The sequence below is a fragment of the Crotalus tigris genome, unplaced genomic scaffold (assembly GCF_016545835.1).
Source record: "Crotalus tigris isolate CLP2741 ecotype Arizona unplaced genomic scaffold, ASM1654583v1 scf7180000020608.1315917, whole genome shotgun sequence".
In the NCBI taxonomy this organism is placed as follows: domain Eukaryota; kingdom Metazoa; phylum Chordata; class Lepidosauria; order Squamata; family Viperidae; genus Crotalus; species Crotalus tigris.
In genome coordinates, this window is record NW_024098104.1 from 873,406 (window position 1) to 898,615 (window position 25,210).

Consider the following 25,210-nt stretch of genomic DNA (forward strand, 5'->3'; position numbering starts at 1 on the left):
TCACTTAGACTTTACAGCCTCTGACCCCCCCCAGCCTCTGCCCCCCCCCAACAATCTGGGTCCTCATTTTGCCAACTTTGGAAGGATGGAAGGCTGAGTCAACCTTGAGCCAGTGAGGATCGAACTGCTGGCAGTTGGCAGAATCAGCCTCCAGTCCTGCATTCTAATCACTGTGTCACCATGGCTCTTATATGATCTAACTGCAGCAAGAAGATGGCAGATTGCAAAGGATTTGCAAATTAAATAGGTCCTGTTTTTCATCTTTTGGGCTGCTTTAGCCAGCGTCAATACTATTGATTTCTACATCAGCTCTTTTACTGTGCTGGCCATATGATCCAAAACCAAAAGGAAAGCTTGTGCAAAGTTTGGCTAGCCCAGAAAAGTTGGTCTCCAAATAATTCTTAACGTAAAAATATTCATGAGGTAGAAGGGGTTTCAAGAGATAAATACGTTAAGGGGACTTTTTTTCATGCTTTGCTGTCCCAGGAAAGGAGAAACATGAACTTTCTAACATGCAAAAAGCAAAGCCAAGAAAACGATCTCCTCACTAAGATGAAGCATCGGTTCCATTCTGCACCAGAACCCTTTGGGCCTCCTGCAGAGATGTTACTATTTCAAGGAGCAGGTTGTGAGAGAAAAATAGCCAAGACAGGAAGCAGAAACGGCATCTGGAGACCCACAAGGGGCTGGAGAAAAGCACCTTGTCTGGAATGAGAGAACCTTTGGCTGGCCTCTGTCAGAACTGTCACCTACAACCAGAAGACATTTAACGTCCCTTATAGAAAAGTTCTCCAGATCTTCTTTCATTTCACTTCTCAGCCTTTCTTTATGCAGGTAGGACAGAAGGACCACACTGCTCATCACCCAATGTGGTCCTTCCAGCCCCCTCCTCAATCCTTAGCGCAGACTTTCCCAACTTGATAGCAACTTCCACCGTCATCAGCCAAGCAGATCCGAGCTACCTTAAGAGCACCACGTGGAGAAATAAGGGCTAGAGAGAAAAGAGGCATCTTGCAAAGCAAGGATCACCCTTGCCACCACTATATATGGAGCGGCTGAGCATGTGAACACCCACCCGCCCTCTTTTAGGCAGGCATTGTTTCAGCAACTCAATCTTTGCCTGGGGAAAAAGAAAACTTGCATTCATGAAATCTTCTCCCATGCTCTCTGTTGACTCCACTAATCAAAACGACTTTGCACATCCAAGCTAACAAGTGCATATGTCTCTCTTGGGCAAGCTGACACCGTGCATTCCACAATCCAGGGCATCCAGGCACAATTAGAAAATGTAGAACAACTCACTCAACCCTCCCTCGCGATGAAGCATACAAAATTGCCAATTTCATGGTTGAAGCTTCTCTTTGCTCTATCTCGCTTGTAAGTGCTGTGCCTCTCCCCGCCCTGCCACCAGCACTTGACAACACCGTTAGCCATGCATTGTGGCTTGGCGGTTGACAGAGGTAAGAAGGAGAAGGCTGAAATGTTGACCAAAGTTGAATGGATAAACAAGAGGGGGATGCAAACCAAAGCTCTCCTAAAACTAAGATTAAAAACTTATTTACTGTAGATGCAGCTTTCTTTCTTGGACTTCATGGAGTCTGGAACATGATATCCCAAATGGAAAAAGCCGATGGGAGAAAAGTAGGGGGCACATAAGACCCTGCAAAGAGTTGTATGTCTCTCTGTGTATGTGCTTAGTGGAAATGCCCTCAAGAAGCTCCTAAAACCTAGCAAGAATCTTCCCCCGTATGAATTGGGAAGTAGAGAGTGAATAAACTGGATTTAGTATATTCTTTCCACTGAGGAACCATCTTCCTCAAGTCCAGCTCTTTAAAGGTTCCGTAATTTTGTTCTGTCCCTATCTTCTCTGCTCCCAGTGGTGCCCCTCCATTATCACAAAATTGTTTTTCCATGCCAAACCATCGCTGGCACGAAGGAAGAAGATTTAAGAAGACTAAACAACACCTGATGATACAGAGGCCTCTTCGGAGATTGAGACAAAACGACCTAACTGGAGGGAGGAACTTCTCTGGCTGATAAAAACAAGGCCATTTATTGGACTCATTCTTAAACTGAGATGTACACTGTTGAACAGTTATGATATACACTCCATTTCATCCACAAACTTGGAAGCCTTTCAGAGTGACTCTCCAGATCTCCTGGTGTTTTGATAAGAGACAGTTAAATGAATTCCAGTGTAAACAGAGGCCACGTTTTGTGTGCACAACAGCCGTAACTGGTGCATTAAATGTAACCTCCTCTGTCTATCTGCCCCATTGTGCTGAGCAGCCGCCAACAGGCCTTGCGAGTGGCCCTTTCTCCCCTTGCCTCCTCTGTGAACGTTTCAGCTGAGCTTAGCTGAGGGAAATTTATGGCTCTCGGCAACGTAAATGATGTGGGCCTCAAGAGGGGAGAGGCTTCCGCTTGGTCAAGGTCTGAGCTCTGTCAGACTCAAGCCAGACTAAGCAGTCAGGGGATTCCCCTGCCTTTGAGGGCTGGGGAGACGCAGCCGAGACGTTCAAAGGCTCCTTTCAGGGGATTTACTGAGTATCCAGAGGCAGATACAACACTGTGCGTTGCGCAATGTACATCCATTGGGATGGAACGAAAATCATTGGCCGTGCCACCATCGGCCACGCCCGCCAATTCCTTGAAGCCCGGTGTTCAACCAACGGATCTACCGACAAACAGGTCCATCTGGAGCCAGCTACGAACCCATCAGGAGCCGCGTCAATCGAGCCACCAACCAACAGCAGCACCAACCACCTCTTCACTTGGCGACCTTCACGCACAACGGCCAGCCGGTCACACAACAGGTCACACGTCCTGTTGCATGGCCCACCGTCCCCGTGAGATCAACCAAGCAGCGAAGGGCTGAACCCAGGCGCTTCAACCAAGGTCCTGCTGAGGACGTCACCCGGCCTGGTGACAAAACGTTCGGAAGCTGATCCGCAAAGCCCGGAGAACAGAGAACCAGCCCCATCTACAGACACCTTCTCTCTTTTGGAGCTGCGGAAATTTGCTTAGCGACTGGGGTAAACGGTCACAGAACTGGGCAAGACTCACTTAAAGACCACCTAGCTTAGCAATGGAAACTCTGCTCTACGGGAAGTCCTGGACTTACGACCTCAGTTGAGCCCAAAACTTCTGTTGCTAAGCGAGACATTTACTAAGTGAGTTTTGCCCCATTTTACGGCCTTTCTTGCCACAGTTGTTAAGGGAATTGCTGCAGTTGTTAAGTTAGTAACATGGTTAAGTGAACCTGGATTCCCCCTCGACTTTGATTGTCAGCCCAATCACCTGACTGCAGGACACTGCAACCGTCACGAATACAAGACGGTGGCCAAGCGTCTGAATTTTGATCACGTGACCCTGGGGAAGCTGCAATCGTTTGTGTGAAAAACAGGCAAAAGTCAGTTTTTTCAGTTATGCCGTAACTTCAAACAGTCACTAAATGAACTGTTGTAAGTCAAGGACCATCTGTCTGTCTTTCTGTCTATCTCTAAGTCTCCGCAAGAATGAGATTGGCTGCCTTGCAATGCACGCCCCGACCAGAGGGGGGCAGCGGAAATGCTCCCTGAGCCTCTGATCCAGAGGAATGGACTACTCTGCCTTTCAAACTGCTGCCAGTTTCTCCAGCCAGGGGGGATGGAACCTTTGTGGGTTTTCTCCTGAGAAGCAGAGCTTCTTTCCCTCCACAGCTTCGCCCCCAAACTGATCGTCTGGCCATGAAGTAGCTGGGAGCAAATGGCGCCCGATGCTTCCTACAGTGTGATGGGATCTGAAGGCACAGCCGGTCGGATGTCACGTTTTATTTCTGCTAAAATGCAAACTACCGAGAAAATCCGAGCGAAACGTTCCAGTTCCAAGTTTACAAAAGGGCTCAACTAAGGATTTAATGTTCATGTTTCTGACTGTGTGCACGGTCCAAATTTGGAAAGCTGCTCTCCAGTTTGACCAGTATTGGGAAACTCAGAGGGACCGCAAAGGATTCCTTTTGGTTTTAGAAAGAATCCAATCGCTTCCATTTCACGCTTGGATTAAAGAAAGTGCATTCAATTTTCTTGGCTGTACTGGGGCTGCATCTTCAAAGAAGCCTCAGCTCTGGCCAGGCCAGGCCGCTTTCTCATCTCAAGGTAGGCGAACCGTGATAAGCCCCGCCGTTCCAAGACAAAGAACAGGAATTTTGCACATGTCCAGGGAAACCTCCCAAATAAGTCTGGTCATTAATGATTCTCCTGTGCCTTATTTTGTTTGGCCTCCTCCCTCACAACTGCTTCAGCCAGGAGAGAGAGAGGGAAAAGGAGTGAAAATAGGAAGAGTCTGCAGACATGGACTAATCCCCCCCCACACTGTTTTTATCTCGCTGGGGGCCACAAACAGCTGACAATCCAGGTTGGGTGGAGCAACAGTAGGTGGGCACACCCTTGGCCTTGGTCCATTTAAGCCTTTGGTGCCCCTTTGGTCATCCCCATATTTTGCAACCAGCAAGTGGGGCGTCCACTTTCCTTGCAAGTGGCATCTTATCTACAAACTGCTGGATCAGAGAAAGTTCAAGAGGGGGCTGCTTCCCCCCACCCTGCCCAAGAGGAGTACCAGGGGTACAAAACAGGCTTGGTCAGGGGAAGAGCTGAAGGCATGGAGATTCTTCCAATGAATCAGGAACCCGGACTGAACAGGGTTCTAGAGTAAGGTTCTCAGCTTCATGTTTTAGCTCCTATCAGTCTCTCTGCCAGAGAACAGCTCTGGGTCCACAAGGATGCTGTTACTATATTTACCCTTCGTGGAACCTTCGAAAGAGGTGCACATTTCATGACTTGGCCAGAGGTCAAGCTTTTGGGAGAGCCACCCACGGAACGGGTCCCACTAGTCTCAAAAAGTAGATGAAATACAATGACATGTCCCATGCTCCCCTGCACCTCCACCTGCCCGTAACAGGACAAGCACCATGGTTACTTTGCAGCTGTGTTTTCCTTTTAAGCGGAGGAGAAAGGACCTCTTTGGAGTCAGACAGAATTCAGTTTGAAGCCCTCAAAGGCTCTCAATCTGCCGCCTTGGAATCCTGGTTCTATTTCCAAACAGAAATTATGGCTTAGACAGTTCTGACGCCGCATTCCTCTTTTTATGGCAGCCTCATAAAACGTTTTAGGAGATTCTTCCCTGTTGTCCAGAGCCTCCAACAGGCGTCCAGAACAGGAGCCCTTTTGCAAACACATCCCCAAGCACCGATGCGATGCTCGGAGAAAAGGAAGCAAAGCTCGGGGGGACGGGCAAACGAGCAGCCCTCTGAGTTCCAGCTGGTCTTTTGTCCACCACAACTCGCCACTTTAATATCAAAGAAATAGTGGAATCGAATCATTAAAGAAAATATGCCAAAAGAGGAGGGACAAAATGAAATGTGAATGACAAAAACTAAAGTTTTAATTATTTTAAATAATTAAATTGAATTGTCGAATTGTCCTGCAGCAAGATGACCAGCTAAAACGACAGCTTCCTTGCACCTCTGTCTCATTATTTTAGGACTGATCCAATCATCATCATCTCTGATTAGTGCTGGGAGGACCCTGTGGTCACTCCTGTCCTGGGCTGGAGAAAGCAACATGACTGACCAAAGGCAGCTGCCTGCATTCCTCTGGCTGAGCTGGTGGAAAGCAGCCTGCTGGGCAATAAGAGAACCCTGGAGGCCAGGATCCAGTTTGGCAGCAGCCCACCTTGTCCCCACCACAGTTCCCATCATCCCCTGCCAACGTGAACACGATTGGTCATTTAACACATGAGAGAGAGTTTACTTGAAAGAGGATCAAGTCTTAATCGGGGCCATTTGTTGTCTTAAACGGACTCAGTCTAACCTAGTTTGTAGGGTTGATGGAAGATAAAACCCGGTTGGCCTTGGCTCTCTCTCCTTTCTCCCTGTTCTTCCAAAAAAGCCCACCCATAAAACCCATCCAGACCTCAGCAAGCCATCCAGTTACAAAACTTCCCTGTGCATCTCAGCAAACGCACATCCGATTCCACCCCCAGGGCCTTTATAAATAGTTTGGTGCAGCAGAAGCCGATGGAGGTTGATGAAGCAGTTCAGTTCACATCATCCCTCCCCCCCCTCCCAGAGAGGGTGATCCTGCCCCACCCGGGAAGGAAGGACCTTCCAGGCTAGGATCTGTAACCCTGCATCTGCAGCAGGGCCCACGGCTTCAGAGAAGACCCACAATCTGGCTGAGGGAGAAGGTGGGTGGATGGATGCCCTGTGAAATAATGTGTGGGTGCACAACTCTGATGAAAATCTGCCCCCCTTAACAGCCCCACTCTTATGAGTCGGAGCAACTTTCCACACTAACAAGCAACTTTTTAACTGTCTTCTATTTTCTTATCTAACAAATGTCAACAGCCTGCAGCTCAGAGAAGGATTTATAGCACCTTTACAAAATGTGCAACAAATTGTGCATTTCGGTTGGCAGCAGCAGCTTTGTCACCTGGAAAAGCATCCCGACCAGACATACATCTGGGGAAAAAATGTGTTCCAAAGAGCACTGAGCCCACCAATGTAGGTCTCCAAAGATGCCTCAAAAGTTCTCTGCCTACATGGTGAGCATCAGCTTAGCTTGACCAACAAATCCTTCACAGGTTGTCTTTTACTTTAAAACAGGGTCTCCCTATAAAAACACTCGAGCAACCTGCATGGGGCCGGCTGGCCAGGAGAAGTTCATCAGCAGGCATAAAGTTGTGCCTTCGACACCAGGCCTTCCAGGAAGGCTCCAGGTCGCCTTCCACCCTCCGGCTGGGTGAGGACTAGAGGCAGTCCTGGAAGGCTTCTCCAGCCAATCTTCAAATTGGTGGGCTGAGAAATGGGGTGGATGATGTCTCCAGGAGAAGAGAAACCAGCAGCCGCACCATCCCACCCCAGACAAGCTTCCTTGCAATGTCTCCTCAGGGACTGAGGGCTAGTGGGAGGAGTGGGGAGGACCGCAGAGGGCTAAAGAAAGGACTGAGCAAGGAAAAGGCTGCCATGCTGCCCTTTAAAGCTCCTGGCTAAATATCTACAAGAACACAAGACTTCTCTTTGGAAAGTGAGCGCTCTTTGAAGGACAGCTGGCAGGAAAGCAATCAGGAGAATGTCTCACTGCAGCAACAGTTTGTGTTAGTTTGGAGACTGGGAATATCTGGGATATCTGCAGGACGCCCAGCTGGTGGAACAGCACGTCCTTTACTTAAGAAAATCTCCATTTCCAAGAGGCATCAGACCTATTCAGGGTGAAAACTGTTCAGGATCTTGAAACCAGGATATGAGTGAGATCTTGAAGAGGCTGAGCAAAGGAGGTCTCCTTCTCTCCCCAAACTGCTCAAATGCCTGGCCCCTGACCTGGCCGTGGACAGATGGTGTGGACAACTGGCCAGCTCAGGGGGCCCAAAGGCTTTTTTTAGCTGGCTATAAACGTGTGGCCACCCCCTCTGCCTCTTGGCCCTGCACACCACCCCCGAGACCCCTGCTGAGAAGACCCCACCTGCTCCACCAGGAGGAGAGGCGGGGCTCCTTCTGGGCTTGCAATGCTTGGATTGTCAGGCGCCTGGCCTTCAAAGGCTGCCTGTCCTCCAGGTGGATCAACCTTTGGGGGTGGAGGAGTCTCGCTTCAACCCAATCTCTAGCCTTCCAGTAGGGGAAAAGGGACAATATGCACCTTGGCAGGTGACCAGGAGGGTATTCTGAAATGCCCATCTGCAGAAGCAGAGGAGCCGGGAATACCAGCACTTGGGCCCCACAGAGACCCCTCACTCCGCTTTCAGACTCCATGTCAGCACCTGGGATGCTGGGAGACCCTGGAGTAAAATCAGCCCTCCATGTCCTGAGGTGATCTACTGGTTAGGAATTTCTGTGGAGAATGAGCAGAATATCACTACTCCATTTCGAGGCTTCTGCTCAGCTGCCGTGATCCGCATGAGCAGCAAACAACGTCCCGGGGAGTCTCCGGGCATTTTCCCTGGAGATGCCTCAGGTCTGTATTCAACCACCTGTTGAAGGAGCCAGTGGTGACCTCGCTTCCTACCCATTCACAGTCCTGGCCAAGAAGGCCATTTTCAACCCTCAAGTATTGACCCAGCCTAGGCAGTCAACTCCCCAGAGCATCTTTCCTAGAAGCATCGTGGTACCTCATAACAGAAACCACTGAAAACGCCTCCTCCTCCTTCTTGAAATAACTTGCCATAAAAAGCCCCCTCAAAGCCCCCCAGCATCCAAGACAGACCTTCCCTTGTTGCAATGCTTCTAGCCCGCCTCCCTTCTCTTCCTCTGCTCTGCCTCTTCTTGACACCTTTCAGAAAACACTATCCAGAGTGGCTTTTAAAGCTTATGGTTTATTTATTTGCTGTTTCATATCCATTGTCTTCCCCCATTGTGGGCTGGCCATTCAGCGGATGGTTCTTCCCCTTTGGCCCTCCAGCCCTGCTCACTCTGGGCGGGCAGAGGGGGAGGGGGAGAGGTCTGTGTTCCTCCATGTGGCAATCAGCAGCTCATCCAGCATCGCTCTGGGCAAGTGAGCAAGAACTGGATTCTCACACCTTGCGCTACTCATGACAACGCCAGCCCAGTGCCCAGTGGGTGCCTTGGCTTTGGTGAGGAATGCAAGGTGTGACTTAGGTGGGAAAAACCACCTGATGGAAATGGGCAATGCCATCACTTCACTTCAGCGTATGCCAAACGCCGCTCAGTCCCCGAGCCCTGATTCAGGCGTCTCTTAAAATAAAGTAAAAGAGCATCCTCGGGTTTAGGACAAGACAACCGCTCTTTGCTCAAGAGTAAGTCCCACATCCTCAACAGGTCTCACTTGTGAATAGGCGGACCCCAGGTTACACTTGGAAGAGGAAACGAAGGCCGGCTCCGGAAATGAGATGTTCAACAACCAGGGGTTTTGGCCTGCTTTGAGCCGTCTGTTTTGCCACGTCCCTGGACAGTCCTAATTATGTCAAAAAAACTGAGAATGCACAGAAAACCTGTAGAAATTCACATCCCTGAATATATAGGTGTATATATCTTCCCCCTGTCCCAGACCATAAATATTTAAAGTCGGTGATTCATGAAGGAAGTAGGGAGACAAGAATTTCTGCCTGACAAATATATCACAAATTAACTGCCAGCTAAATGAGAAAATTCTTTTGCTTGGGGGGAAAAAGAAAAAAAAAGAACAAGGGGCAATGTGGCAGGCTGGAGAGGAGAGGCTCGCTGGGTTGAGGCTTCAGAGGGCAGTTGGAGTTGAGTCATCCCAAGACTTGATTCAACACAAGTCAATGTTCATGGCCAACAGTTGATTGAGTCTTCAAACCAGTTTACAACTGGATTTGCCTCAATTCAGTGATTCAGATTGAAAGTTCACTGCCAAGGAGAGATTCAGTTGCTCTGGAATCAAAGCTCCAGACCAAAACTTTGCCCACACCGTCTGTTTTGGTTTGCTTGCAGTGATGTTAATCAAGCAGATACTCTGACCTTGAGTTAGCCCTCAGACCAACAGGCCAATTATGGACTCTGGAGCTGGTCTTCAGCTGGTGAGTGCTGGTTTTGATGGATGGGCAGCAGAAGACCTTGGCACGGTCTGGGGCTTCTACTGACTCTCCAGAACTTTTAAACAAGGAAGGAGTTCACACACCAAACCAAACCACAATTTGTCCTTACTATGCTTTGTTGAACAAGCCACAATGTTCTGTTTGAATACAGCTGCCCTAACTGACTACTTACACACCACAATGGCTGAGTTCACAAATGGCACCAACCCAAGTCACTTGCATTTTGGCTTTGTGTAAATTGGGTGGCCCTCAGCACTGAGAGACTCCCGCAAAACGGGGTGGAACGTCAATGAACAAAATGGAGCCATACTGGGAAGCACACCAAGTCCTCATTGCTACCACCGGGTTCAGGGTCTGTGTCTGTTTAGAGCAGGGGTCTCCAAATGTGGCAACTTTAAGATGCGTGGACTTCAACTCTCAGAATTCCCCAGCCAGCATAGAACTATGGGAGTTGAAGTCCACAAGTCTTAAAGGTGCCATGTTTGGAGACCCCTGGTTTAGAATACTGTTCAGCCCCCTCCAGCCTGGGAACCATCATTGCCTGCCTCACCCAGTAGCATACAGAAAGGAGTACCTTAAGCATGTGCAAAGTGCCGTAGACTTTGGGTGGATAAGCCCCCTGTTCACGTATCTCTCCCTGAAACCTTTTGCTCAACCTTTCTATCCTGGCTACCAGTTCTTTCAGGAGATGGGTTTGCCCACCCTACAAAAAGTGTTTTCCAAATGTGCCACCATGGACTCAGTTTGCACAACTCTTGAGCTACAACCCCCGCACATTACAAGCCCTACGATCTTGGCACAACGCTCAGAGCCGCCATAAGTAACCCTTCCCCTCTGTGCCCCACCTGCCTGCTGGCTTCTACAACCCCGTGGAGAGACGGCGCACCATTCGGGACAAGGAAAAGTGGCCACGCATTGCAGAAGGCAGCCTGCACACTGACGCACTGAAGGCAGGAAGTGTTTGCCGAGCGCCTTGCCAGGGCAGGGATTTAATGCACCGTAGGCATGTACCCTCTTTGGATACATCTGGCATTCGGTTTCCCCCCCCCCTTTCCTCCCCGTTGTTAAGGCGAAGAGACTTCTGGCACAAAAGAGCCCATTACTACCAATTAGACTCTCTGAATCAGGAGTAGGCAATATTCTAATGCACAGACAGAAGATGGTTTTTGTAAATCTGCCACGTCCTCCTTGTAGGCAGGCGTGCAATGCCCTCCCCACCCACCCACCCACCCCACCCCCGGCTCCTGGAGACAGGTGCTTTGGGATGCTTTGCTGGCTCTGGTTTCAGACCCCCCCCCCCAGCTTGTCTCATCATCCATCTTTCTGTCATGCTGCCTTTTTAAAGAGCCCCAGAAATGCTTTGGTGGCATTCCTTCTGAGGGTCTCCTCCCCCGCCCCTGAGCCAGCAGTTCTGCTCCAGACACGGGACTGTGTCTAGAGTGATGCAGTTTGTATTCAGCCATTGGGGGGGGGGGGAGGAGGAGGTGGAGAATTGGGAGGGGTCAATTGGACCCCAGGGATGTCTCTCTGATTTCTGGGCCCTCAACGTCCCAGCCGAAGGGCCATATTGTCTGATTGCAGCCCCTGGAAAGCCTAGCCAGAAAGCAGCTGTTTGGGGAACCAGGATCCGTCGGGCAGCAGCGATGCTTTCAAAGGCTGGCTGCACCCGATGCTGGGCTTGGCAGCCAGCTCTGAGGCTGGTGCCCAAGGGCAGGCACTGGGCATGTTGGGGGGGAGTGATGGTGGCTCCCTTGAAGAGCAAAAGCAACTGGTTGGTGCCTCAATCGGGTTGGGGGGGGTCAAAGGCAGCCACACTAACCCAACACCTGTCTGTTCACACAACACACTGTGTGAGGGAAAGCAATTCACCAGGATCTGTTCACGCTTGCAGCTTGCCACAAAGCAAAGGAAGCTGCAGAAAGACAGGAAGGGGCAAAAATCTCTCCCAATCTCCACAGTTCTATATAAATTCCTCATTAGCATCGGCTGGCTTTCTCCAGCTTGGCTACTTTAAGAGGAGCGGACTTCAACTCCCAGAATTCCTCAGCCAACAAAGCTGATACTCTGCTTGGAACCTGGAGCCCCCACCTTGCCCATCAACCCCCCCAATCTCTGAGATGCAAAACCCTCCAGCGAGAAGCAGGTGCAGCCTGAGAAAGTTCCCGTGGCAGCTGCGTGCTCAGCGGGGTCTGCCAGGTGGGACCCCAGAAGTCAAGATGGTCAAAGCTCCAGAAAGGGCCGGGTCCGTCTTAGCCCCCAGCTCGTTGCCCCTGATCCCCCCCCCTTGCCCTCTGCATCTCGGCTGAAACCCCACTTCTTGCCCCTCGGCCCTGCGGTTCCCCTCCCTGGAAGCAAGAGACCCTGGGCAGGGCTCCCTCTCCTTGGGGCCCCTTCAGGAGGGCCCGGACCTCAAGTCTCCTCGTTCTCCCTGCCAACGTCCAGCCCAGCCCGGGCACGAGGGAGTTTGTGGGGCGGTTGGTGCGCTTCCTCCCTTGCCAAAAATGGCTTTGAGGAGTGGACGATTGCGGGTTGCTAACTCTGTTCAGCGGTGGCAAGGAGGCCCCGCTTAACTAAAGCGAAATCGATAAGCACCATATTAATAAATCATAGGCACTGGGAACCTGGCAGGACATAAGCACAAGAGTTCGGCAGGTAGCAAGCAGGCGCTGGGCGTCCCCGGAGGGCAGGAGGCCTTGGAGTCAAGGGGGAGACTTCTGCTCACCAGGCTGCCCATCAAGGCCCATCCCCCCATCTTGGAGAGGGAGGGAGGCAGGGAGGGAGGGCTTCTGGCAGGTTCACACATTGCAGGATTCAGCCCGCAAGACTGGAGAGCTCTGGGCCGCCCCTTGTCAGCCCCTCCTGCACTTGGCTTGGGTCACATGAACACGGGGGACACTGTAACGGTCGTAAGTGTGAAAGACAGTCATCTTTTTCAGTGCTGTTGTAACTTTGAACAGTCACTAAATGAACCGTTGTAATTCGAGAACTACCTGTAGTCTGTGCTCAGCTGTGCGGTGCGTAAATCGGAGATTAGGGCTTAAAACGTTGCACAAATCCAGCCAATTAAGGTTCACTGAATACATCCTCTCTAACAAGCCACAATCCAGCGAGCCGGGCAAAGCCTGCCCGGGGGGGGGGGGGAGCGCCTCTTTAAGTCTTTTGCTCCGTGCAGAGCCTGGATTTGTGAGCCAGACACACACGAATCCACAGCCTCCCACGTTTCCCCACCCCCCTCCTTTGATCTGGGGTTTAGACAGGCCGCTAATTGAGGCACAGCCTCCCTCTTTCGTGCTTCGTGTAGAGGTCTTTGCAGGAAGCCACTCAGCCTCCTGGCACTGGAGCCCCAGGGGTTCCTGAGAAAGCCGCTAGAAATCTGTGGTGCTGTTTTCCCACAAAGCTACTACAACTCCCAGCATTCCCCAGGAAATGCAAATAATTGCATCGTTAAATAGAGATAGCAGCCTGGATCTTCCTTTAGGCTGGAACCTAGAAAAGTCTTGATCTAGGGCCTGCACTGGTTTTAGTTGCTGAATCAGACATCATTCTAACCCATTGTTCCTGTGATTCCCTGAATAAGTCACAATGGCTGGTTACACATGTTGCAGTAGTCACACATCAAACACACCACTTTATGGCTTGGCATTAAGTTCAGACTGGGCCCCTGCAGACTCCTAGATCCAGTTGATCCAAAAAAACTAATAACCTTAAATGGGAAAGGATTCCTTGCTCAGAGCGTGGAAACCTCTATCTAAGTGTTTGTGTGTGTGTGTGGGTCTGTGCATCGGTGCATCACATGACTCCTTGTAGGACATGCCTATCTACTTTTCCACCAGGGACTGGATTACAAGTGTGTAGCCACCCCATTGGAAATGGAGAGCCACAGCCCCACCAAAGAGGAACCATCATCCAGCACTCTAGAGATACAACATGCCATTTCCAGCGTTGACTGCAAAGTATTTAGGTTGTATAATTCTCACTGAAAGTAGGTAAATTCTCGCCACTTGTGTTCCTCAGTTTTTCAGGTCAATGCTACAAAGCACTTTCTTGCAACTAGACAACCAGAGAAAAGTCACAGTGCACACAATGGCTTGCTAGCCAAACAAACGATGAAATAATGCTGAATACTGCAAAATTCAACTTTCAGTCCTGATTCTCTTTCTTCAAGGTGGCCTCACCCTGTGCCCCATTTTTATTTTTTTCCTGTCTCATGGACGATGGCAGCAAAACAACCATCTGGATTGTCCCCCACCCTCACCTGTCCTTTTTATGGATTCATACAAACAGCCCGGCTTAATCCCAGCGTGACCGCATGACCCAAACTCATCCCAGGGCTAGTCTGGTTGAAGACCAATCAACATGCTGACCTCTTTCAAGATGACCAACATCCAAACCAGAGAATGGTGAGGAAAGTTCAATCCAGCCAACAAACCACAAGGCCACATGGACCAGCCAGAAGGAGGAAGGATATGGACTACAGACCAGTTTGAGGCACCAGCTGCGTGGTCGCGTAGTCTGGCTGAAGCAGAAGAAGACGGTGGAGGCCAGCGCAGGGTAGGGGACCTGGTTGTCTCCCTCATGGGTTGGATCCCGGGTGGACGAATCTGCCGAGGCCAAACTGTCCTGGATGGACTTGCAAGCACTGAAGGTATCCTCATCTTTCTCCTCTCCAGATTGGGGGACCTGGCTGGGGGCTTGGCCAGACGCTATGGGGACCCGCACTTCATCCCTGGACAGTGGCTGGAAGGAAGCTCTCCTCTCGCCATCAGTCATGATAGCAGCTGGCTCCTGGGGGGTGAAAAGAGAGAGTCAGGGGCAGAGAACTCGTGGGACCCATGGAGAAAGCCTGAATTTGTCTTGGGATGGAGCACCAATATCACGGCCGATGCTGAGGCTCCAAAAATACATTAACCATGCTATGACTTTAGGCAAGAGATGCCTCCCTTCTCCAGGCCCAGATCTTGGTTCAGCTTTGAGCGGAAAAGAGTGGGGCAAGGAGCCCATGGCCGTTAAACTGATTGAAGGGACAAGCTAAGATCAGCTTGAGGGTTAACTTAATGGACCAGGCATCCAGCATTAATGTCAGGGAGTGAATTTCTACACAGAATGAAAAGTAGGACTGGGGAGGGGGGAAGGGAAGGGTCTGTTGTGGGGAGGGAGACAAAGGCCGGGGGGGGGGGGAGAAAGCTATGCCCCCTTGCAAAACTGTAGACTCCTCTGGGAAGGGCAAGATGCTGGCTGGCCTCAAAAGGAGAAAAGGATCAGACAACAATCTCGGTCTCACTCAAAGAAATCTTGAAGGAGGAGAAAAAGAGAGGAGAAAAAAAAGAGAAAACAATATGGAGCGGGGGTATCATTTTAAAAACTCAGAATTAAAATATTAGCCAGGAAGGAAGGAAGGAAGGAAGGAGATTATGAAAAGAAGGAAAGGAAGGAAATGAAGGAGGGGGGGAGGGAGGGAGGGAGGGAGGGAAGGAAATTATCATTTCTTGGCATAAAATTCTGTCCTTCCGCTTTATACCTGCCTGCAGTGTATTTCTTAGCTTGATGCTTAATGTAAAATCTCAGCTGGCAACAAGGGACATTTGCAGTATCTCCAAAGATTTGCTGCCCTGGAGTCACACTGTTGTGATGAGAAGGGAGTTGTGTTTGAAAACTTTGCAGGTGAATTTATAACAGAAGGTGAGGAAAGAAAAGCCCCTGGCAGGGATGGGGAGGGATGTGCCTCTGCATGGATGAAAGCCCCCAGTGGCCTCTAGGGAGACCCCAGGCCAATCCTGAGTGCAGAGGGAAATTCTCTTGCAGCCTCATTTAGGGGCCGTAGCTGGGAAGACCCCCAACGACTTCTCCCGAGTGAATCTCCCCTGTCCCCATTTCAAGGGCTCAATCAGTGGGAATTGCCAGTATAAAATCTCTGTTGAGTTGAAGGAGGCTGCCAGTGCTTTTTTCTTTTTTTGAGGGGTTGAATCCGTCCACCTTTGTTTATCCATCAACTGAAACCTGTTGTATTTATTTATGTATTTATTGTATAAAATGCAGAACAAAATCGGTATTGAAAAATCCAATAATACTGTCTGTAATCTGATTCACCAACTGATTACCAAGGACAATAGGATTGTCTTCTTACAAGAATGTTCTTTTGATTCAACCACTAATCTTCTACTTCCGACTCCCATCTTTTGGAGTTGGGCCAAGCTGGGCTTTGGACCCCTAAAGAAATTTATCCCAGATGTTTCCAGAAAAGGGGTGTCAGCAGTGGGATGGCATCAACAGAAGGGATGTACAGGAAGGGGAGAGAAAACGATCCGAGCAAATGTAAAAGGGAAGTAAAAAGAGAGAAACCGGAGGATTGAGTTGGGTTGTTTCCCCTTTCCCCGCCTGAAAACTGTCCTGGCATGAAAATGCCCCCCCTCCCCCGCGCGCGACCCTCTCCTATCTCCCTGGCCTTCATCTCAGGTCGCGACCGCCTGCCTGCCTGCCCTCCGAGGGGACGGCTGGGGAGAGCCGTCGGGGCAGTCAGGGCAAGTTACGCCCCTCTGTCTGGCAATGGAAATCGGGCGGGACACAGGAGGGAAAGTAGGAAGGGGGTGAAGGGCGAAGAGACCCTCTCCCGCGTGGGGATGCTAGTCTAGCCACCCACCGCGGGAACCGGTTTGCGGTTTTCCCCGCGCACCGCCGGAGAGGAAGGCCGGGGAGAGGGAAAACTGCGCCAGGGGCAGAGGGCGAACCTGGATCTGCCCCCTCCCCAAATCCAAGGACAAGCAAAGGTCTTCTCCGGTAGCGAGGGGGCTGCGAAAGGGGCGCGGGCGGAGGAGAAGGGGAGAAGCGAGCGAGGAGCCGGGCTGGGGAGCCGCGGGCAAAAGTAGCTCGGGCACCGGAGCGCCGCGCCAGGCATTGTTCTCCGGACCCCGCCCGCTCAGCCCTGCCGGAGCGGAGGGTCCCCCGCCCAGCCTCCTCTCGCCAGGCTGCGGGGGAAGAAGGGGGCGCCCCTTCCCCGGCATTGTCTGAAAAGTGAAGGAGGTTCGGGGAAGGGGGACGCCGGGGGAGAACGGAGGGCGAAGGGAAAGCTTCCCGAAGAGGGTGGGAGAGGAGGAGTGGGGAGCGGGAAGGGGCGCGGGAAGTCCGGAAGCCCGGTGACCTGCCGGTGCGAGGTTGCTCCGGGGAACGGCCGGCGCCTCGGATCGGGGCGCGCTGCTGCCTTCGGCCACTTCCCTCGCTCTGGAAGCGGCGCAGGGAGCCTCGGACGGGGTGCGGTGGGGCCGGGGAAGGAGGGCGGCTGCCGGCACACTCTCCCTCCGACCCGAGGTAAGACAAGCCGGCGCCAGGCTTACCTTAGATCCGCGGAGCTCGGGCTTCCCACGCGCATAGCCGTGCCTTGGCGTCCGCAGGAGAGCAAGCAGCAAAATCGACTTTCAAGGGCTGCGAAGGAGAACGCAGGATCGCTTCTTCCGCGCCTCCCCCCTGGGGATAGGAGGTCTCCGGCTCTGTCAATCCCGCTAACAGTTCGGGGGGGAAGGGGTGGCCTGGGAGAGGCTCAGTCACCCAGCCACCTACCCTTTTCCTCCCCCCCCCCAAGAAGCCTCAAATGGACCCCACCTCTCCTTCCTTCGGCCGACCGCGGACGGTCTCCGCAAAAGAACGAAGCGCGCGCGAGAGATTATTTTTCAAAACTGGACCCGGACTCCCTTCTTGCACCACGAATCGGGGGGAGGGGTCGCCCAACCTTTCCACCAAATCCGTTGCAGAAAAAGGGGAGAGCGGGGGGGGGGGTGAATAAATGCGAGCCAGGAAAAGAGAGCGGAGCTGGAGAGACCGTTTCGCTTTTGCGCACACGGGAAACTTCAGACTTAACGGGGGAGGGAAGGAAGAGAAAGGGGAGGAGAGAGAGCAAGAAAGGGGTGGGGAGCCTGGATTGCTTCTGCCGCCGCCGCCGGAATCCCGGCCACGGGAGAGAGAAGAAAAGGGCCCACCCAGCTGAGCAACTGCGGGCTGGCAAGGCGGGCTGCTGCCGGTGAGCTTTGGAAAGCGCGCCATGCGTAAAAGTATCCCGGGCGCACCGCCTGGATGAACTCCGAGGAGGCGGCCGGGCGGCCAGGGCGCGCCGTCCCGGCTCCCTGCCTGGGTTGGCGAGGCGAGGCGAGGCGGCTGGGTGTGTATGTGCACGCGCGCGCCGAATTCCGGGCATCTAAAGGGAGGTGGGGGAAATACCGGGGAGGGGGTGCGGGTCTTTCAAAGAAATGGGCTTCTCGCGTTCCTCTGCCTGACCCGGACAGCTGCAGACCTTTCTCCCGCCCCCGCCTTTTCCCTCCCTCCTTCTCTCCCTCTCTCTCATTCCTTTGTTCTCTCTCTCACTCATTCTCTCGTTCGCTCGCAAAGCGGCGCTGCCCGAGGAGGCGCGCGGTGAAGGTCGCTCTGCTGCCCGTTCGGAAGTTCCACGCCGGGGCGGGGAGAGAGGAAAGAAAGCGTTAACCCGTTCCACGCGCGGGGAGGGGAAGGGCCCTGCCGTACCTGGAGCCACTTCTTGAAAGGCTGCCGCCGGGGAAAAGGCGAGGAAGGCGCGGCTGCCTTGGACTCTTGCTGGGGTGGGGGTGGGGTGAGAGAAAACCCGAGACGCGGGAGGGAGTGCCAGCGGCGCGTTTTCTACCTTTCCATTTGCGAGCTTCCTGCTCACCGGAGTTTTGGCGACCACTTTCCCGCTGTCCCCAAACCGCAGACAAGGGAATCTCCTCAAGCAAACATTAATTACGGAACGTGTCGCCTGGAGATGGGACCCCCCTGATCTTGGCGGGGGGGGGGGGGAAGAGAGATTTTAAAACTTCTGGTCGTCTTCCTTTCCTTTTGGGCTGCTTCGGGGAGGCTGGGGTCAGCCAGCAGGACCCTGGCCCCCCTCTGGAGAGAGCAGGTGTCAAGGGCTTCCCAGTGAAAGGAGGGCAAAGCAGCAGGTCATTAGCAGTGCGGTAGCCATCAAAATGTCTCCTGCAGTTTTCCCACCTCTCCTGGCTCCCAAACCCCTTGTAGGAATTTCTACCAATGAATGCTCTGTTCCTCTGCAGGGAGTTGAGTCTTGGTCACTTTATGGACCTGTTCAGGGGGTGTTTGCGAGGTAGGGGCAAAGAAGTCAAAATGGTGGGCCCTTTGGTGTGATCAAAATCCATCTGCTTTTTTAATGTGCCTCACAGAGACCGTGCACTGAAAGAATAGAGCTTTGATTCTTCCAGGGCAGTTGCCATTTTGACTTTATTGTCCCCTTTGGGTTGCTCTCTGGCTGGGTTTATGATGGCCCAGATATTCAAGCACCCTCCCTCCCTCCCTGGAAAGGAAAGCAAGACTTACCCTCAAGTGACTTCCCAACCTGCATTTTGGGATGTGAATGTAATATAATTCATGGGGGAAAGTCAGGATGATGCTTTGCAATAAAGCTGTGTTTGCACAGAGCCCAAAAGAAATCTTGGAATTTAGTAAGGATTCCCAAAAGGCATTATTTTTCACTTTTACAAAATCCAGAAATCCCACAGACCTGGAACTAAATTTCTGTTCACCGTGGCCAAGGAACAGGGATTCTTGGTGGATGCAGTTCTCTCTCTTGGTGGATGCAAACCTGGTCCTTTTCAAGATGGGAGTCTCCAAAACCTCTGACCCCCTCTAATCCTGACCTTGAAATTTCCTGCGATCAGCTAATCCTCAAAGGTAGACATTCACCTCCCCTTGAAGGTGCTGGGAAAGATGGCAGAGGGAATTGCAGTTCTCCACACAAGGTAATTCTCATCGGCTTCAGCACGTTGCAATCTAGCTAACAGTCCTTGCGTAAATCATGTTAAAAAATAATGAGTGTCTGTGGACTGAATTCATTTAGCTAAAGAGACAGAGGGCCACTTTCAAGTTATTTAGAAAGATTAACGAAGAGGAAGAGAAAGGGGAGGATAATGAGAGAAATGGCATTATAAACAATCCATCCCTAATCCATTCCAGATCATTGGGCAGAAAGTTCACCCAGATGAGGTTGGCAGGGTGATAGCAGCCACGATGGGCTTTCTCTCCGGACACAGTTTTAATTAAACCCAGCCTAGGGATGTGCCTGAACAACAACATTTTCACGTGGACCAAGGATCTGTGATATTTCCCCTTCAAAATAATCAGAGTGATCTCTCTCTCTCTCTCTCTCTCTCTCTCTCTCTCTCTCTCTCTCAATATAATCTGCTTATGGGCTGCTTTATCTCTTTACAAAAAGCAAATTTTTCTTTTCAAATGAAAAGAAAATCCCTCTGAAAGCACATTTAACTACCAGCCACAGAACAGGAACCACCACCACCCAAATCTGGGCTGCATGGATGCTGCACCCCAAAGGCCATCGGGTTACGTGAAGCAAGTCCTGGGAACCATCGATGGTTGGGCCCTGGTTCTCCGAGGCTTTTTCCTCACCTGGGCTGAGATTAGCAGCAGAAATGCTGGATCCGTCCCGAAAGAACAGAGCGAGCCAAGGATGAGACCCTGCTCCATGGGTCCTTTGAAAAATGGTAGGAGAGTCGGGGCCCTCCATCCTGATCTGTTTGTCCCTTCTGGGACTCCGGCTGTCCACTGCTGGGGAGAGAAGGCTGGGAGGTGGAGGCAACCTTGACCTCCACAGAAGGCCCATTCTCAGCTTCCTTGGGGACAAGAGCTGGGAGAAGCAGAAGGCAACCGGATGGTGCCCACTGTCTTCTGATGTCTTGGCAAGGCCTCTTCTCCCCACTTCGTTCCTGTGTTGGGGGCAAGAGGTCACCCCATCCAGGGGGGGAGTTGCAGGCCCTGCTCCCATCCTCTTCAGCCATCTCCTCCTAACATGTATAGCGTAATAACGCCCTGTGCATATAAAATTCCTAAATAGATTTACATAATTTATTGTGACTCTTTTGTGGTTTATTTAATGCTTGGCTGATTCTTGCTCAGCTTAATGCACTGCCACTGTGCGAGACGCACCGGGGAGGGTTTGTTTTACGGTTTTTAATCAAGGCCTCCTCAACATCTGCTTGCTGCAGTTGCTGATGGGGAGTTCCAGGAGAGGGTGGGCGAGGGGAGAGAGGATGTCAACACTCTGCCCACTGCCTGGCAGCCTTCCAGATGCCTCCTTCAGTCCTGGACGTTCTGCAGCAAGCAAAGCAGCAACGGAGCCCCTCCCTGAGCAAAAGGCCCCAATCCTGGTCTGTATTCCTGGTTTCTATAAAACTTTCCCCCTGGGAAGAAGAGGATGGGAGAAACCAAACTCCCGCACCTCACTGAATGCTAGTTTGCTTTTTGGTGGAAGGAATGGAAAGAAGAAAAGAGAAGAGAAAAGAAAAGAAAAAAGAAAGGAAAGAAAGGAAGGAAGGAAGGAAGGAAGGAAGGAAGGAAGGAAGGAAGGGAAGGAAACAGGAAAGGAAAGAGAAGGAGGGAGGTAGATGTATAAAATACAGTAGCTCCTATTTGTGGTCTAAACTGGTTCAATCCTCTCTGTCATCTCTCCTCATGTCTTACCTGGGAAACAAACTTTGCAGGGAAGGGGGAAGGGGAATCTCCACAGTCCATAAGGTTCATCTCTGAGGCAGTGGGCCTAGTTGTGGGATGACAGTCTCCAGCCACAGCACAAAAGGAAATGAGGAGAGGAGGGAGGGAGGGAGGGAGGGAGGGAGGGAGGGAGGGAGGGAGGGAAAATAACAAATGGAGGCATGAGTTCTTCAAGAAAAAATCTCCCTTCCTTTTCTGCTCGTCTGTGAAAGACTATTATGTCTTCTTTTTCACCTTGCTTGCCAATCATACCTTCAGCTCTCCTTCAAAGATGCTAATGGCGGACAGCACAAAAATGGCATCAGGGCAAAATGGACACAACATTTATAATTTACTGGAAAAGCCAGTAGGTGTATTTCCAGTCACCTGTTGAATTCATGGCGAGACGGCTCAGGAAAGTGCAGCATAATTTAGATGTCTCGCCAATCACCCCAAAAAGAAAGGATGACCTTGACTCCAAATTTGGGATGTTCACACAGTTGCACTTTGGAAATTTAGCCGCCTTTCCTGGAGAAATCAGGGGTTTTCTGACCCAGGCCGAATTCAGTGCAAAGTATTATAACCGCTTGAACATTTTAGAGCCCCTTGAACTGCTACTCGTACAGAGGGGCAGTGGCACCATTCTTTTTGTGGCCTTGCCTGGTAGAGTTTAATTTTTTTTAATGGGCGGCTTTCTTGCAGTGTCATGTTAGCGAAAGAGAGAAAGGAAGAGGGGAGCAGAAAAAGAAAGACTTTCTATCAAGCCGGGAAGCTGCTAGCTTCAGCAGGAGGTGAAGTTAGTCATGGAGATGAGAGGAACAGGGGTGAGCTTTGCACACCCAAGCAATAAAGCTCTTGGTGGTTTAATCTCCCTGGAAGATTCTCAGCATGGGTTAAATGCAGTTTTGCCTTTTCTCAAGGGTTTAGATGATCTTTGGGCAAAAGAAAATAAACAAAAAAGGGGGGAAAGAGGGATTGGGCTGTAGAAGATGAAGCTTCTTTAGCTTTTAATGGCTTGTATGGAAGATCAAGGAGGAAAGAGTTGCTTGTTGTGATGTTCCTGATTTAATTAATTTAATTCAGAATAGAGCAGGAGGGGACCTTGGAGGTCTTCTAGTCCAGGTCCCTGCTCAAGCAGGAGACCCTTTATTTTTTCAGGCAAGTGACTGTCCAGCCTTTTCTTAAAAGCCTCAAGTTACACAGCACCCACAACTTCTGGAGACAGGCTGTGCCACCGGTTAATTGTCCTCACTGTCAGGAAGTTTCTCCTTAATTCCAGGTTGCTCCTCTCCTTGGTCAGTTTCCATCCGTTGTTTCTGTGCATCAGCTGGTTTCTTTTGTCCTCCTAGGCTGGCTACTGACCTGCACTGCACCCCTCTTCTCCCAAGGACAAATTGGAAGTGGGGCGGGGGTATCAGGGTGGCCTGAGCCAAACCAAGTTTTGCTGCTGGAAATCTACTCGGGCACTCTCCCGGGGAAATCTTGGCAGAAGAAAACAAGAAGCTGGCCGAGAGTTGCCCATCAGTAGCTAGGGAAGTGGCTGCTGCGTTTGGCTTTTAAGAAGCCCATTAAGAACTCAACGAGCTCCTTGCTGAGAGGGCCAGATGCCCCGGAGTCGCAGTTCCCGTGCCATGCTGACCCTCTCCCCTGTGGCTTTCTTCCAATGGGCTTAGAAGAAGGGAGCTTGAAGGACCCTTCTGAAAGAAGAGAACATCAAAGGCAGCCTTTGGAAGAGGGCTGCAAGGTCCTCTGAGGTGATTCACCAGGGGCAGTCAAGGCCAAAAAGGCAAGGCCCCCTTGGCAGATTTCAGTCCAAAGCTGAGGGTCCAAACCAAACAACAAACAGGCCAAGAATCTAATTAAACAACAATACTGTCACTTTGGGTGGGAAACTTGATTAGAAAAGCTGATGAGTCATATTTGTTCTGTCCTGGATTTAAACCATTCGTTTAGCAACTGTTCAAGGTTACCACAGCACTGAAAAGGGTGACTTACAACAATCCTCACACTTATGATGGTTGCAACACCCCTGTGATCACGTCATCAAACTTTGTACGCTTGGCAACTGGCATGTATTTATAACAGTTGTAGCATCTTTGGGTCACATGGTAGATGATAATGGAAACTGATCAAGGAGACAAGCAACCTGGAACTAAGGAGAAACTTCCTAACAGTGAGGACAATTAACCAGTGGGATGACTTGCCACCAGAAGTTGTGGGTGCTCCATCACCGGAGGTTTTTTAAGAAAAGACTGGACAGACTCTTGTCTGAAATGGCACAGGGTCTCCTGACTGAGCAGGGGTTTGGACTAGAAGACTGACTGGTGATTTATTTCTTCTCTTGAAGGGTTGCGTGTCTGGACACAGTTTTAGGAAGCATGTAAGTTGGCAGATCACCAGCTTTTGATTGGCACGAACGGCTGTGCACACCCTTGATTTGCACCATCCCCAAAGTGCCATTTTGGCATGAAAAGGCTGCCCCTTGTTCCAAGGGACCTGCCTATCAAGACAGTGTTTGAATCATGCCAGATATTGCCCCTCCCCCAAGCCTGAGAGCTGGCTTGGATCTTTGATGGAGCAGCTCCTGCAAGTTCTGTGCGTCCAAGAGGAAGGGAATGGGTTGCATATTGATCTGGAACGGTCTGGGGGCTGGACTAGAACAGAGCTCCCCAACCTTTTGGGTACCAGGGACCGGCCTCCACCTGGGACCTTGAGAGGAAATGCAGCCTGTCCCCTTTTTGAAAGAAAATGTCTTGGGTCAAGATTGGGGAGGGGGTGGGGATGGGTCCTCTTGGGCGGGTTCATCCCTGGCAGTGCCTCAGCCCCCTTATATTGAGGGGGGGTCTCATGTGGGTGGAAGGGTGAGTTTTTGCTTGCTGCTTCTCCCCCTTATCCTGACATTAGGAATCCCTCGAAGTGTATTTATGGCTTGGCCAAAAGGGAGGGTCTCCTGGGAAGCCATTTGCGGCAGCTCTTGTACCAGTTAAAAACATGTCGACATGCCAGCAAGGGAGGGGATCTCTTTGAAGGACCCTCCTTCTGGCTGCCTCAATTTCCTTTAATGGGGCATTAAGTTTCAGAGGTTGTAGCTCAAGATGTCTAAAAGAGAGAAGAGTTTGGGTGAATCATGAAAACATTCCTATAGAAGGGGGAATGGGCGGGAGGGGTTGTAATTGTTTAAGGTGTAGAAAATAAGACTGCTGTCCTATTTTCCCCCTCACCTGCACACAATCCCGCTCCAGGTTTTGCCTAAAGCTACATTCTAATTCAGAATTTAAATGCCACCTTGTCTCATTTTTATTTTTTGGGAGTAGTCTTTTTCTCCATATTTTTCTCCCTCAGCTTCCCTCTTCATCTCTTTCCTTCTAATATTTATCATAATGGTTAAATAAGAATGCATCAAGGATTGCCCTGAGACAGAAGTAAATATACATCCAAGCAGGCTCTTGGCAGGTGGCTGGAGCAAGCGAAGAGATATTAAAAGAGGAAGCCAGGCAAAGCTCAAATATCTCAGGGGAAGACAAGTAAATTTTGCAAGTGAGAAAGATGGTAAAACAGCAGCAGAAGAGGGGGGGGGCAAAAGAACAAAGGAAGGTCCCAGGAAGATGGAAAGGTGTGTTTAGCAGCAGCAGCAACAACAGCAATAACCACATGCTTCATCATCTGTTTTCTACTTAAAAGGCCTCCATTGCAAATTTAACACCAAGGTGAAGACAGAAGTACCTTAATTGGACTTCTGGAAGTGAACAAGCCACCGTACGCAGTGCGAAGAGCAACAGGTCCAGGAGTGTCTCTGGACACTGACTTAAAAAAGAGAGAAATCCTGTCTGAGTTCCTTTCGGTCACAAAGAATTTACCGGATGAGATAAATGACTAATACAAATCCCTGCATCAATCTGTTCGCAATATGCGGCTCAGCTTTGCACAAGTGGCTGCCAGAGGTTTCCCCTTGCAGGAGTGCACAACCCAGGTTTGCAGCTGGTGTGGCCAAGAAGGCAGGTTTGTTCTTGTGCAGCGCAGGCCGCTCCCTCTTAGCCTGATTGCCATCCTGGGACAGTAGAGGAGCAGGTGGGGAAATTTTTTTGACTTCCTAGACTAGCCAATAATGGTGAGATTTTCTGGTGGTCTAGTCATGAGCAAAGGAGTCCCCCCCCCCACGCTAGTG

The 25,210-nt window shown here is 50.9% G+C and overlaps 1 protein-coding gene and 1 long non-coding RNA gene across 5 annotated transcripts in view; one reads left to right on the top strand and one right to left on the bottom strand.

Annotated features, from left to right (window-relative positions):
* CACNA1H (calcium voltage-gated channel subunit alpha1 H) overlaps window positions 1-17,131 on the bottom strand; it is a 125,448-nt gene extending 108,317 nt beyond the window's left edge. For all 3 annotated transcript variants that reach the window (XM_039367924.1, XM_039367925.1, XM_039367926.1), the window contains exons 1-2: window positions 16,878-17,131; window positions 14,018-14,334 (exon numbers count right to left, since the gene is read on the bottom strand). In XM_039367924.1, the coding sequence (XP_039223858.1) occupies window positions 14,018-14,319 (302 nt within the window). In that variant the 5' untranslated portion in view covers window positions 14,320-14,334; window positions 16,878-17,131. The remainder of the gene's footprint in view (window positions 1-14,017; window positions 14,335-16,877) is intronic.
* A 317-nt stretch (window positions 17,132-17,448) lies between these two features.
* Window positions 17,449-20,761, top strand: LOC120319270. 2 transcript variants are annotated; one of them, XR_005559727.1, is made up of 3 exons: window positions 17,449-17,557; window positions 19,051-19,301; window positions 19,775-20,761. It is a non-coding gene; the product is annotated as an uncharacterized LOC120319270 (long non-coding RNA). The 2 variants fall into 2 exon arrangements; XR_005559728.1 differs by lacking the exon at window positions 17,449-17,557 and adding an exon at window positions 17,586-17,695.
* The last annotated feature ends 4,449 nt before the right edge of the window (window positions 20,762-25,210 follow it).